The sequence below is a fragment of the Monodon monoceros genome, unplaced genomic scaffold (assembly GCF_005190385.1).
Source record: "Monodon monoceros isolate NGI ecotype Baffin Bay Population unplaced genomic scaffold, NGI_Narwhal_1 Super_Scaffold_19, whole genome shotgun sequence".
NCBI classification, from domain to species: Eukaryota; Metazoa; Chordata; class Mammalia; order Artiodactyla; family Monodontidae; genus Monodon; species Monodon monoceros.
In genome coordinates this window covers 75317323-75332980 of record NW_021703775.1, presented here as the reverse complement: position 1 = coordinate 75332980, position 15658 = coordinate 75317323, and the positions used below count along the sequence as shown (strand labels likewise).

Below are 15658 nucleotides of genomic sequence, written 5' to 3'. Positions count from 1 at the left end.
CTTTTACTTTTCTTTAATTTTTGTCAGTTTGATTACTATGTGTCTCGGCATGTTTCTCCTTGGGTTTATCCTGCCTGGGACTCTCTGTGTCTCCTGGACTTGGGTTACTATTTCCTTTCCCATGTTAGGGAAGTTTTTGACTATAATCACTTCAAATATTTTCTCTGGTCCTTTCTCTCTCTCTTCTCCCCTGGGACCCCTGTAATGCGAATGTTGTTACATTTAATGGTGTCCCAGGGGTCTCTTAGGCTGTCTTAATTTCTTTTCATTCTTTTTTCTTTATTCTGTTCCACAGCAGTGAATTCCACCATTCTGTCTTCCAGGTCACTCATCCGTTCTTCTGCCTCAGTTATTCTGCTATTGATTCCTTCTAGTGTATTTTTCACTTCAGTTATTGTATTGTTCATCACTGTCTGTTTGTTCTTTAATTCTTCTAGGTCTTTGTTAAACATTTCTTGCATCTTCTCAATCCTTGCCTCCATTCTTTTTCCAAGGTCCTGGATCATCTTCACTATCATTATTCTGAATTCTTTTTCTGGAAGGTTGCCTATCCCCACTTCATTTACTTATTTTTCTGGGGTTTTATCTTTTTCCTTCATCTGGTACAAAGTCCTCTGCCTTTTCATTTTGTCTTTCTGTGAATGTGGTTTTCCTTCCACAGGCTGCAGAACTGTAGTTCTTCTTGCTTCTGCTGTCTGCCCTTTGGTGGATGAGGCTATCTAAGAGGCCTGTGCAGGTTTCCTGATGGGAGGGACTGGTGGTGGGTAGAACTGAGTGTTGCTCTGGTGGGCAGAGCTCAGAAAAACTTTAATCCTGTTTTCTGCTGATGGGTGGGGCTGGGTTCCCCCCCCCTGTTGGTTGTTTGCCCTGTGGTGACCCAGCACTGGAGTCTTCCCGGTTCTTTGGTGGGGCTAATGGCTGACTCTGGGAGGGCTCATGCCAAGGAGTACTTCCCAGAACTTCTGCTGCCAGTGTCCTTGTCCCCACGGTGAGCCACAGCCACCCCCCACCTCTGCAGGAGACCCTCCCACACTAGCAGGTAGGTCTGGTTCAGTCTCCTATGGGGTCACTGCTCCTTCCCCTGGGTCCTGATGCACACACTACTTTGTGTGTGCCCTCTAAGAGTGGAGTCTCTGTTTCTCCCAGTCCTGTCAAAGTCCTGCAATCAAATCCTGCTAGCCTTCAAAGTCTGATTCTCTAGGAATTCCTCCTCCCATCGCCAGAACCCCAGGTTAGGAAGCCTGACATGGGGCTCAGAACCTTCACTCCAGCGGGTGGACTTCTGTGGTATAAGTGTTCTCCAGTTTGTGAGTCACCCACCCAGCCGTTACGGGATTTGATTTTATTGTGATTGCGCCCCTCCTACCATCTCATTGCGGCTTCTCCTTTGTCCTTGGATGTGGGGTATCTTTTTTGGAAGATACCAGATACTGGTGAATTCCAGTGTCTTCCTGTCGATGACTGTTCAGCAGTTAGTTGTGATTCCGGTGCTCTTGCAAGAGGGAGTGAGCACACGTCCTTCTACTCTGCCATCTTGAACCAATCTCCCTGATAGGTTTTATTTTTAAATTCTAATATTGCTATCCACTAAAGTTAAAGATTTTAAGTACTTTTTCACATGAAAATATTTACCTTAAAAATCTTATTTTTCATAGAAAAATGAAATCTTATTTTTTCTAAATGTCTTTTACACCCTAGAAAAGATGTGAGTGAACAGCAAATTCCAATAAAAGATTAGTACACTGAATTATGTAGGGAAAGCCTGGAAACATTTAGTATATTACTTCCTAGAGGAAGTAAAAAGAGGATTAGGCTTAACTGAGGCCTAATCAACCTTCCTTGGAACAGACCTTTACAAGAGGACTTCATTATTTTCTTTCAAGTATCTGTCTAAAATATGAGAGGGCCAAGCCCACAAATAATTACAATATGAACTTGCAATTCACATATACACATTTGGATGACTGATGTCATTGCCTCTCAGGTTCCATTAATGAGAAAAAGAGACTCTGTTTGTATTAATTACAGATTTGTTTTGAATTCCCTTGTCCCTTCTCAGCAAATTTATGCCGATAGATGAAACACAATATTGGTGATCTAATCTAACAAGTACATATCAATAGAAATATGTATACTGACGAAGAATAAACATTGATTTATTTTACAGAACTCAAAAGTTTAAGAAAAAGAATTCAAAAAATATCAAGTACTTAAGCAGAATAGGAATTTATATAACCAACCTCAGTTTAGGAAATTTAGAATAATATAAAATACAGCAAGCATCTGGTCTTACTTTGATCAGCAGCACTGTCTCTATGCTTCTCATGTCAATTAGGCTATTTGTGACAACTGCATTATCTATTTCTAAAGCTGTCAGAACTGTTGGGAACTCTGGATGATAAGCAGCTCTAGGAGACAAAAATATATAAGGATTAACTTACCAAACAGTAATTATATATGTATATTTTTAAAATGGGTGACGAGATGATGGATAGTAACAAGATGTGGAAAATATGTGATAATGTTTGAAAACATCCGTAATAGGTTTATTTTATTTTATTAGCAAACATTTATATATTACTATGTGCCAGGCACTGTTCTAAGCATATTATAAATACAGTTGACCCGTGAACAACACGAGTTTGAACTGCATAGGTCCACTTATATGTGGATTCTTTTTCAATGAATACAGTATGCACTGCAGTATCTGTGGTTGTCAGAATCAGCAGATGCGGACTGTGGCTACAGAAGACCAAGTATGGGGCTTGAGCATCCACAGATTTTTATACCCACAGAGGGATATCCCTGTGGAAACCTGTATTAGCTCATTGAATCCTCAAAACAACTATATGAGATAGATAATATTATTCGCTCTATTTTTTTTTTTCCAAATGAGCTGCAGAGAGTTTAATAAGTTCCCCAACGTCATAAAGGTAAGAGGTCAGGCTAGGATTTAAACCAGGCAGCTCAGCTCTAGAACCCAGATTCTCAATCATTATGTCCTATTGCCTGTTATACTTAATCATTACAATTTTCTTAAATCTTATACTCTATCATACAAACATAAAAGTCATTTAATTAAAACACATTGGGAAAAGGCAATGGCATTCTTACTGCTTTCTTAGTTCTAGAATTCCAAAACAAAGAAATATCTTTGTATATATGTTTTCCACTTATTCATTCATTAATTCAACATGTATTTACTGAGCACCTACTATGTGCAAAATGCTGTTCAGAGTATGAGGAGATAGCAGTAAACAAAACAGACTACATCCTTCTCCCCATGGAGCTTACACTCTACTGAAGGGAGACAGAAAAATCAAGAAAAAGTGGCATACTGTGCTTTTAAACACAGAAAGCGTCAGGAAAAGCCTTACTAAGGTGTCAACAGGCAGACACCTGAGGAAATGGGAGTTACATTAGCATACTGAAGAAGAGCATTTCGTGCCCAGGGAGCAGCATTTGCAAAGGCCCTAAGAGGGCTGTTGGAGAAGCCAGGAGGCCAGTGTGCTGTGGTGGATGAGCAGTGCTGGGAGTGCTACTGGACACAAGGACAGGAGAGATGGCAAGAGGATAGGTCATGTGGGTCCGAGAGGTCGCAGTTAGGCCTAAAAAGGATGAGAACGTACAGGACGATTTGAGCAGAGGAATGACATGGTCTGACTTTACTCTGGCTGTGATATTGAGAGTGTGGATGGAAGGGAACCAGAAGCAAAACTCACTTGAGCTATGATAGTGGCGTGAACCAGGGTGGCACTGCAGAAGTGTTTAGATCCTGGATACATTTATAAAGTACAGCCAGTAGGATGTGGGATGGCAGAAAGAAGTCAAGGATGACTGAGGTTTTGGCTTGAGCAACTGAAAAATGGAGATGGGGATGACTATAGGAAGAGCAGTTTTTAGGGTGGATCTCAGGAGTTTGGCTTTTAGATATGTTAAGTTTCAAATGTCTTTTGGACATCAAAGTGGAAAATATAAATTGAATGTATTATATTCTGGAGTTCAGAGGAAAGAGCCCAGCTAGAAACATAAGTGGTGATCATCAATGTATAGACTATACTTTAAGCCATGAAACTGGATGAGTTCACCCAGGAAGTAAGTGCTGGGAGTAGGTGCACATGGAGAAGAGGTCTGGAACACTGATACTGGAGGTTCCCAAGTGAGGAGAAATAAGCAGAAGACATTACAAAAGAATACCTAGAGATTTGGGGAAACAAGAAGAGTGACATCCTAGGGACCAAGTAAAAAAAAGTGTTTCAGGAAGAATTAAACGATCAGCTGAATCAAATACTGCTGGTAGGTCAAGTCAGCGAGTAGGAAGGAAGGACGACAGGACCAAGCCAAGCAAGGCTCACTGGCACCTGGACAAGAGCTGCTCTGGTATGTGATGAAGCTATAAAAACTTGACTGGAGTAGGTTCAAGAAAGAAGGGGAAGAGAGAAGTTAGTGACACAGACGACTCTTCTGAGAAGTTTTTCCTGTTAAAAAGAGGCAGAGAAATAGGATAGTAACCTTAGGACAGAGTTCAAGTGGAAGTAAAAACAAAGATAGGAAAGAATAGGGGGTGGGCGCTCTAGAAACATCAAGCAGTGCCAATGAAACAATGCAGGGAGTGAGGGGAGAGAGGATAGGGAGCCCGAGTCTAAGAGGGAGGGGACGTGGAAGGGGACTGTGGTGAAGCATAGGCTCTGGCCAGTCCACTGAAAGCACAGGTTTCTATGCTAGGAAGGAGCAAGTATTTTGGAGCAGGCACATGCCACTGCTAGACAGCGCTGCTCCCACCAGCTTGCTCTAAAGCACCCAGTCACAACCACCCCTTCCTTTTGCTCTACTTCCCTGGGATGCACTTCATATTTAGTTTATATCACAATTAGTTGCCCGCTGAGAGATGCTGTAACATCAGTCGAGGAAAACTAAAAGTAGGAAGGAATAGTAGCAATAATGTGTCAGTAATGAGACAAGGAAAGGACAAGTATGGAATAGGCTCACTAAACAACATAATGTAGAAAGCCTAAAGAGGACGAGAGGGACAAAGGAAAAACCGCACATCAAATTCTAGGCGAGCACAGTGAGCCTCACTGGTAAGAGGAATTAGGACAAAATGATTTGATGATCCTAATTAAGCTTAGAAGAAAGCTTTAATAAAAACGTGATTTATAAAGCCAAGTAAAAGGAAAAATACCACAATCAAATTAAATATAGAAAAAACACGCTTAAAATGAAGGGCATTTTTAATGTTTCCAAATATAAGGCAATTGAAAAAAGCAAAAATTGGATTTATAAGAAAAAGTGGAGTGGGAGAGAAAAGAAATTTTAAAACAATCTGTTAATAGGAATATATATACATAGGAATATATATATAGGGATATAGAGAGAGGACTACATATATGTGGGAACACACACACGTACACGTATATCTTTAAAAGTAAAGTGATTAGCTAGCCAGCAGCTAACAAAGAAGGCAGTTTGGGTAAGGTGCCCTTGAGGTTTGTTAGGGTCATTAAAGAAAACAATCACAGCTCTTTATGGAATCTGTAAACCACCTAGAGTTGAACTGTGAGTAATGAGTGCCAAAGTTCTTCCGTACACCCTCCCTCTTAACGTGGCCAGGTCTGCACCATTTCCCTCTTCAGTACAATTTCTAAGCCACACAACGTCTACTTCCCAGTATGTCTCCCCAAACAGATCTCATGTGAGGACCTTAAAGGCAGGGAGTATCTCTCATTTATCTATGTATCTCCAATGCCTAAGATTCAAATTAAAGACGTGGCTTGACGGAATTTTACAAATCAGGAGTGCAGATATGGTTAGCATTAAAAATGTTTTAACTCTTTCTGAGCTTGCACGTAACTAAGCAAAACCAGAAACAGTATTTAATTACTGATGCCTTACCTGTGCCTTACATCATACACCTCATTCCGAAACTCAGAAACTATTATCTGTGGCCGTGAGGTCCCTGGTGAGTAAAACCTTTTCATCAGTGCCTGAAGCACTCTTTCATCAGCATGATTATGGCAACAATAGGCTTGCAGAAGTCCTTTCAAGCAAGATTCAATGGCCAAAGCAAGCTCAGTGTCCCGAAGATGAATGCAAGCTCCTAAAAGTGAGAGAAAATTATTAAAAGCCCATAAATACTTGAAATGTTAATGTAACTATCTTTATAATAGTTCATAAATGACTTTAAAATATTTTCATATGAAGCAATTTAAATGATATTATAGATCTCATTTTAACCAAATGGGAAATACCCCATCCCACTGGATACACTGGGGAGAAAACCCACCAAGTCCTGTGAAAAGCTGTCTTGCTCTGATGTAAATCAACAGTATTTCTCCTATGTGTATATATATAAAATACTATTCCAGCCTCTGAATGGTGTTTTGAAAATCAAGCCAAAAGGGTTATAGACTCTTCACTATTTTCTGTAAAGCTGATTAATACTGAAATTTTAGATTTAGAGAGGGAAAAAAATACCTCATCTACTGAAATGGATCCTGGTATAGATGCACATGTCATTTAAATGAAGAGACATTACTACAATACTTAATACAGTACATAATACTGTCCTTATACAGTACTTTACTAAAAAAGTATATTTATATTTATAGCATCATTTTCACCTAATGATGTACAGAATTAGAGATAGCTCCTCAGAACTCAATTGATTTTTTTTTTCTCATGTATATATGAGGATAACTAAATAACCTCAGGCTTATAGTTGAAAGAGGACTTAGAAGTAATGTTGTCCAAACCTAAATAGAAACTTAAAAAGACAAGTCATTTTATCAAGTTTTACACAAAACTCAGGTGATTGGCCTTTTAACTATATCTTGATATCACTGAATTTTCCTACTAATCAATTACATGCAAATTAGTTCATTGATTTATTCATTCAAAAAAAAATCAAAAGCAGATTATTCAACTCTATAATTACTTTTCCTTTTCCTAAGTTCTCTTTCTTTTGGCTTTTTTATGCTTAAAATATATAAAAGCAAAGTTACAAAGTTTAAAGTGATTTTATCATTATTTCTTAAAATATGTACAAAGTCTACATATAACTACATGGTTCTTCGATAACAGCGTTTTAAAATTATATTCAATAGACTCCTTCCAGAAAATAAAAATGTACTTCTAATTTTTATTATATACTGACTAATTGCTGACAAATACCTAAAGGGCCTACAGGTTTATAGGTAAAATGCCCCCGTCTGTAAGCGTCATCTATGGCTTCCAGAAGAGCTGGAACATGAGGGCCAAATCTTTTCAGTCGATCAGTTTTACTGTCTTTCAGTTCTTTCAGTTGCCTCTGATTATAGTTCAGTGTATTCTTCACATCTAACTCTTCTCTCCTACAAAATACAAGTGGAAAAACAAAACAGATATGTGATACAGTTAAACAGAAATACTCAGTCTTTCCCCCTAATACCTGCATACCAGTGAATGACACAGCTGCCCTAAAAACTAAAAGCGGATTTTTTCATTTTTTCAAACAACTGTGTTCCCAGGAAAAAATAGTCAGAAGACCTCAAAACTTAGCATGGAAAAAAAAAAAAAATGCAATCGTGACGAGGACTAGAAATCCCAGAAACTGCCCAATTCTACAGGTTTAAGAAGTCTTATTAGGAAAGTGATTTTAAAAGATCCCTTATTATGAGGAAGAAGAAGAACAACAAAAAAACATGTATTCTCTTTTCATATAAAGAGGAAAACTAGATGATTTTCAAATAACTGAAAAAAGTATAAGAATGTGGACACTTACTTAATTCTGGTATGTTCTTCTTTGTCCTTTTCTACGGCTTGCTGAAATTGTTCGATCTCTTGATTGACTGAACTTTCTTGATCCTGTAAGACCTTTACTCTTTCTTTTAACCAAGATATTTTTTTTTGCCTTTCCAACCGTTCAGGTTCCAAAGACTGATCAGCACTAATGGTAAATAATACAAAGTGGAAAATGTTCAATGAAAAACCTAACATTTAAAAAACATAAAGCAGGGCTTCCCTGGTGGCGCAGTGGTTGAGAGCCCGCCTGCCGATGCAGGGGACATGGGTTTGTGCCCCAGTCCAGGAAGATCCCACATGCCGCGGGGTGGCTGGGCCCGTGAGCCATGGCCGCTGAGCCTGCGAGTCCGGAGCCTGTGCTCCGCAATGGGAGAGGCCACGACAGTGAGAGGCCCGCGTACCGCAAAAAAAAACCAAAAAACAAAAAACAAAAAAAACAAAACATAAAGCAATGTGATAAAATTCCTTTAGCAATAATACAGAAAATAAAATATTCCATTTCAGCTGGATTACTTTATTACAAAATGAGATAACTGTGAAAATTGCAAAGTAACTATCTTACCTTTTTCTCAGTTCTTCAATTCTTTTGCAAAGCTGCTCATCATCTTTCTTTAACGCTCTATACTCATTTAGGGAATGGTTGTATAAAACCTAAAAAAAATTAGACATACTTTAGTAAAATGAAAACACAAATACCCCATTCAAGACCACTTTTGCCAAATTGTCAAATCAGAGGTTGAATATATGCAGAAATATATTTTTAAAACAACATACATATATAGCCATATGAAATTATTACATTTTCTAAAGTCTGAAAGCAACACAATTACAAAAACCTCTACTTTTAAAAATAAATGAACAGTATTTATAGTTGATATGCAATTTTTAATACTGGAAAATTTCTCTCACCTCAGCTTCATTATAGGCCCTTTTCTTAGAAGTAAGATCTGCTTTCAATGCCATACATTCTGGTGCTCGTGCATTTGTCTCTTGACTAATCTTTTCTAGTTTATCTTGAATATCCTTGTACTTTTTTTCTGCTTCATTAAGTCTGACCTTTAAGAAAATAACATCGTTGGAGGATATTTTATTTTTCTCCAATAAACAGAAAAAATAAAAAAATAATTGTATATGGTTCACATTTCAAATAAACTTAATTTTGCTCTAACTAAACTCGAGACATTAATTAGGTAAACAAACATAATTATATAAAGTGTTAAATATGTATTTTTTAATTGAAATATTGTTGATTTACAATATTATGTTAGTTTCAGGTGTATAGCAAAGTGATTCAGTTATACATATACACAGATATATATAGATAGGTACCTATCTATCTATCTATCTATTCTTTTTCAGATTCTTTTCCATTATAGGTTATTACAAGATATTGAATATAGGTTCCCTGTATTATACAGTAAGCCCTTGTTGTTTATTTCATATATAGTGGTGTGTATACATTAAACCCATACTCCTAATTTACCCTTCACCCCTTGCCCCTCTGGTAACCATAAATTTGGCTTCTATGTCTGTGAGGCTGTTTCTGTTTTGTTAATAAGTTCATTTGTATCATTTTTTAGATTCCACATATAAGTGATATCATGTAATATTTGTCTTTCTCTGTCTGACTTACTTCACTTAGTATGATAATCTCTAGGTCCACCGATGTTGCTGCAAATGGCAGTTATCTCATTATTTTTTATAGCAGAGTAATATTCCAGTGTGTGTGTGTGTGTGTGTGTGTGTGTGTACCACATCTTCTTTATCCATTCATCTGTTGATGGACACTTAGGCTGCTTCCATGTCTTGGCTATTATAAACAGTGCTGCTATGAACACTGAGGTGCATGTATCTTTTTTAATTAGAGTTTTCATCTTTTTTGGATATATGCCTAGGAGTGGGATTGCTGGGTCGTATGGTAACTCTACTTTTAGTTTTTTAAGGAACCTCCATACTGTTCTCCATACTGGCTGCACCAATTTACACTCCCACCAACAGTGCAGGGGGGTTCCCTTTTCTCCACACCTCCTCCAGCATCTATTATTTGTAGACTTTTTGATGATGGCCATTCTGACCGGTGTGAGGTGATACCTCATTGTAGTTTTGATTTGCATTTCTCTAATAATTTGAAATGCTAAAATATATTTTAATTCCACATTTAGCTTTCCAATAAACGTGCTATCTTCTGGGGATACAAAGATATAGTAACAACTGTCTTCAAGTAACACAATTAAAGGGAGACAGACACAATTTAGCAGAGAAACAAACATGCAAATAGATCATGCAGTTTGGACGCAATAATGCTTAAGTAGGGTATGTATATTTGTAATTGTGAAAGCACGAGGAAGAATTTATAGGTCTGTCAGAAAAAGTTAGGAATGCCTTCAAAGAAGCATTTGAGCTGCAACTTGGAAGATTAATCAAAATGTACCAGGAAAAAAGCTGGGGAAAGGTGTTACAGGGAGTTGGAAAAGCATGTGGAAAGGCATTAAAACCATTTTAGGGATTAAAATTATTTCTGGAGCTTGAACTGAGAGGGTAGTGGTGGGAGATGAGATGAAGGGGTAGAAGGGCTTTGAATTCCATGATCAGCTAACAACTTAATTCTCTAGCTAACAGGGAAACAAGATACGAGACTATATGTAAATCTATAACGAAACTATATGTAAATCTATACGTACAATCACTTTGGAAGCACATGGAAGGCAAGGTAAAGGGAAAAATGAAAGGAAATGATGTCAGTAGGAAGTTAATGTAATGTTCTGGGACAAAAATAATTAGGGACCAAAATGTCGCACTGAAAACCGGAATAGATTAGAAGGGAAAAATATGAGAACTATTTAGATCAGAGATCAGCAAATTTTTTCTAGAAAGAGCGAGATAGTGTATACTTCAGGCTTTGTGAGCTATAAAGTCTGTCACAGCTATTCAACTAGAAATGCTTGCTAAGTTTGAAGTGTCTGGAACATGTAGGTAAAGATGGGAAGACAAATATTTGAACCAAGTGCTCAGGATAAAAGTTTGATTAGGAGATACAGATTAGGGAATTGTCAATATGTAGGCTATTTAGGAAACATTATATAGAATGGTAGTGTAGTTCTGTTATTAAGACATCAGTAGTATAATCTCTATGTTTTTTATAAAAGTTGAAGTTGGTCTAGGTGTTATACAAACTAAATATAATTCATCTATCTTCAGTTTAAATTAGGTTAATACAAGTTTAAAGTCTGCTTTAGACGCTATTTCTTCAGAAACCTTCCCTTCAATAGTTATTCTATAATCAATAAACAAGCATATACTATGTGAAAGGTTTTATGTAAGACATGGTGGGAAGGATATGAATATAAGATAGTCCAAACCCTCCAGAAATTTACCATTTACTGCACAGCATGCCCAAATACTTAAGTAGAGCAAATAGCCACAGAACTAAGTATCATCCAACCTCAAGATTTTCCTTTCCCTACTTGAAAAAAAATGAGTGTTTATTACTAAGACTGGATTTCACTTTTAGACTGGGGAATATCTAAAGAGGAAAGCAACAAGGTCTTCCCCTATGACAAGCTAAGAAATGAAACTGAGAAGAACTGAATGAAAATTTCAGAATATTCTCTCAGAAATGAAAATCTAAGGTGAGAGAGGTGGGTGGGGTTGAATTTCCATTTACTACCTGAAGAGGGAATATAAGAAATTCAGCCCAGAGATCACTAAGTAAATGTACTGTCTTCACCATTTCTGTTACTTTTACACATTCATCTATTACCTTTCACGGATTAACGTTATAACACTTAAAAGGAAAAAGACTGACCTGCTTAGCTTAGGGGTAGACAGGAAAAACTGAGGTGGGAAAGATTACACCCTGTACTACAACTAAGCCCGGGAGCCAGAAGCTCGTAAGCTAAGTAGAACAAAATACTAAGATGTAAGTCAGTCACACTGAGTACACTGGGGATCCTATAAAGAAAGAAAAGGCTAGGAGATCTACTTCCAGCACGACGGCAGAGAAATTCCACAGTGGTGGCTGTACAACCCTGTGAATATACAAAAGAAACAATGAACTGTAAATTTTAAATGGATGGATTGTATGGTGTATGAGTCATATCTCAATAAAGCTGTTAACAAGAGAATGGCAAGGTAAATATAAAGAGCAGGGCTGCTCTGTGGTACAAAGGTCCATGTGGAAACCCTCAACAGAAAATTACTCCCTTTACTTACCCCTCAACCAACTTCTACCTCTGTATAAAAAAAATATAATTACCTGCTGTTCTTCCGTTTTCCTCTCAAGTCTAGCAGCACGATCTTCTCCAATTTTGATGTTGTCTCTGATAGCATTCAGTTGTTTTTCAATTTCATTGACCTAAAAAGAAATTATATAGCAAGTCACATATAAGACTAACCACAACCAAGTATATTCTGTATATTACAAATATGTGTGAATAGGTAATTAAGTGAAAATTACCACTGCCCAGGCCATTTCATGTTTCAAGTATTCCAGATTGGTCTTCATTGTACTTAAACCAGCAATACTCTGAAAACGTTCTTCTTTCTCCAAACACTGGCGCTTTAGTTCAGTAAGTCGCTTAAAAAAAGAATATATTTCTTAACAACATTGAAGAGACAAGACTTTCCGCAAATGTATTTCTTTTGAATACTGCCTAAACAAGTACTGAAAAAGATGTGCTAGGAAATGACTTCTTTAATTAAAGCAAAAATAAAAAATATTTTTGGTTCTTTGGTATACTTTTACTAAGTACAATTATTTTGTTAATTTCTACACTATAAAAATGACCAGATACTCTTCAAATGAAGAAGAGCAAAGGAATAAAAGTTTCAAGACCACACAACTATAGACAAAACTCAGTTTCTATCAATTCCCTACCTGACAGACAGACTGGACTGTCCTCCTGGGCGAAGTATACCCAGGATCCATTCCAATGATAATGTAAGGCTCAAAAGGAATTTATTTCTAAAGATCAAATGTTACATTTTTTCTTATCCAAGTTTTCTCTTAATAATTAATCAATAAAGCAAAAACCAACTCTAGTGACGTATGAACAGCTTCTAAAGCTGCACACCTGGGTTGACAGCCTCTCCTCTTCATTCATGGTTTCCATGTTCAACTAGGGTCTTCACTATGGATCTTAGTGTGTTTCCCTATCTAAGTCACTTTCCCATTCTTCAGGATTATTTCACTCCATCATCACTCTCTTCGAACCTCATATAACTGCCACCCTAATCCCTTACTCATTCTCCGTGATGTCTATTTCACAGAATTCAGAAGCTATCAGAAAGAAACCGTCTCCGGTGTTCAACAAACATATATATAAACCTAAAGCAGTCTTTTCCTCCTGCTAAAACGGAAGAGGTGGCTTCATAATACTTAAGTCCAGTCCCTATCTCTTACTTACATCCTACTCACCCCCCTTCTGCCTTCTCAAGAGGTCTAAATTAGTCGATTTTTCATCCCATCTTTTTCATCTTTTTTCCACTTAATCCTCCTCACTGACTCCTTTCCATGATCATATTTAAAACTTTACTTACTTATCTTTCCAATTTACAAACAAAAACACCAATATCCACCCCTGGATACCACCTCTTCCTCTAAAAGCCGTCTTCCCTTTCCACCCAAGTTTCATGAAAATTATCTCCAGCTCTTCAATTCTCTCTGGCTTCTGTTTTCACCACCACCCTACATGTCCACAGAGCACTGGCCCAAACCATTTCAAAGCTCTTCTCTACACTACCACTGCCACTACCCTAACTTCCATCACCATCATCTGTTTGAACAACGGTAATACCTTCCTTATTGAAGGTATTACCTTCAAAGAGAGGCAATACCTTTCCTCTCTGTTTGTTCTTTCCTTACAGCAGTTCGCTCTCTTCTGCAGCAGAGTGATCTACTGAAAATATACATTTAATCAAGCCATCCACTTCCATGTGTTGTACTGCCCTGAGGTTTTACAAGGTCTTCCGCAGTCTGGCCTCTTAACTCTCAGGCTTGTGTTCTCTACTTTAGACAATGTAGAATTCTTTCAGCTGTTTAAAACCACCACATGCTCTCCTGCCCAAGACTCCATTCATGCTTATTTCTTGGAACACACTTCCTCACTCTCACCATCCTTTGCCTGGTATTATTCACCCTTCAGTTCTTACCTCAGACATTACTTACTTAACGGCTATACCTCTCCCACTGCCCCTGCCTTGTCCCTAACCCCTGTTGCCAGTATCCTATTAAGTGCTTTTGCACAAACTAATCTTTAACTCCTTTAGTAGTGCTCACCATAGTCAATTATCTACCATCTGCTTTCTGCTGAATAGTTAGGTGTACGACCCCAAGAATCCTGGTATGTATTTGCCATTATATGGTCATGACCAAAGCCCAATGCTAGCAGGCACATGGCAGGAACTTAATATTTGATGGCTGAATGACTTCCAGTTTCTAATCTTCACATTCTATTTCTTTTTTTTGACTTTTTCATTTGTATCTCCCACTGTATCCTTTTTCGTTGGCTTGGGGTTTTTTTGTTTGTTTTTTAAATTTTTATTGAAGTACTGTTGATTTACAATGTTGTGTTAGGTCACATTCTACTTCTTAAAGATTAAACTATTCAAATCCAGAGCTTATTTTGAGAATATAGTGCATTTAATTAATTAGGAAAAAATTTCCTATTAAGTGCATATTATGCATAAGCAACTGTGATACATGATATAGGGATGCGCTTCTTAAACTTCATAAACAAAGTATCTTCAATTGCTTATGACAAAGTATACCATGAAGAAAGTGGGTATTTAAACACCAAGCTGTCTGAAGCAAACAAATTTCTTCAAAGTCCTGATTTATTGTTTTTAAAATAATAGATGTTAATATATACTATGTACATTTGCTTGAATATACAATATTTCCTTTCCCCAATAATAACATTGACATTCCAATAACACTGATACTCCATCAGCAATTCTGTGGTTTATAGTACATCCTTGCACACTATCACATACCCCAGGTTTGAAGAAATAATGTGGGGAATAAAAATAAATATACTCATCTTTGCTTTTTCAGTTTTCACTTAATGAACCATATAACTATAAACCCAATTTTAAATATGTATGCCTCAAAAACTTGAAGTAAAAAGGTCAGTGCAACATCTAATAAAGTTGACTTGGGTCAATCATTAATACAATTCTATCTCAAAAGAACATGCTAAAAAGTTGCTGAAAGCAACTGACTGTATAAAACTGATTAAGGGACAAAAGAAAAAGATACAGAATCATACAAAAATTGGTGGGACTTAATGTACTGGATGAACAGCTGAAACATAAAGCCTTATAACTCTGAGATCTCTGATTATCAAACAAAGGTTTGCTCTTCAAGAATCAGAAGAAGAAAGTACAAGAACAAACTATAGCAGATGTAAAAACAAACCTAAGTAAAAAAGTCACATTGGCTTGAGTGATTTCAAATTCAAGCACGTTCACATGGCTGCCAAGCTGGTGAATACTGATGTGACAGCTGCTACCAAGCTATCAGTGCTTAAAGAATGTTAACATTTTACCAGTGTAATGAAAGAGTTATCTATTGTATATAATGATAAATGCATATTATGTTTAATACCAACTTGAGGCTTGTGCTTATTTTCCCATCAAAAGAAATATAGTTTTTAAACTACTTCCGAGTGGGAATCAGTGATATCTTATTGTGGAACTAAGGGATAAGTATGTTAGATACTACCCTGTCCTCTACTTTATAGCCTCATAGAAGAATTAAGACATGGACATACCCATTATTATAAAACAAAAAAGTAAAGGCTAATAAATACCCTGAATGTAAAAAATCACACTTGTTATAGTTGATAGAGTACTATAAAAATGTTACTAGTTTTATATA

The 15658-nt window shown here is 37.0% G+C and overlaps 1 protein-coding gene across 2 annotated transcripts in view; it reads right to left on the bottom strand.

Moving 5' to 3' along the window:
- The window catches only part of SMC6 (structural maintenance of chromosomes 6), a 73485-nt gene that overhangs the window by 32583 nt on the left and 25244 nt on the right, over positions 1-15658 (bottom strand). For both annotated transcript variants that reach the window (XM_029232158.1, XM_029232157.1), the window contains 8 exons: positions 12236-12355; positions 12035-12133; positions 8689-8835; positions 8342-8430; positions 7760-7924; positions 7171-7349; positions 5893-6097; positions 2294-2408 (listed from right to left, as the gene is read on the bottom strand). In XM_029232158.1, coding sequence (XP_029087991.1) covers positions 2294-2408; positions 5893-6097; positions 7171-7349; positions 7760-7924; positions 8342-8430; positions 8689-8835; positions 12035-12133; positions 12236-12355 — 1119 coding nt within the window. The remainder of the gene's footprint in view (positions 1-2293; positions 2409-5892; positions 6098-7170; positions 7350-7759; positions 7925-8341; positions 8431-8688; positions 8836-12034; positions 12134-12235; positions 12356-15658) is intronic.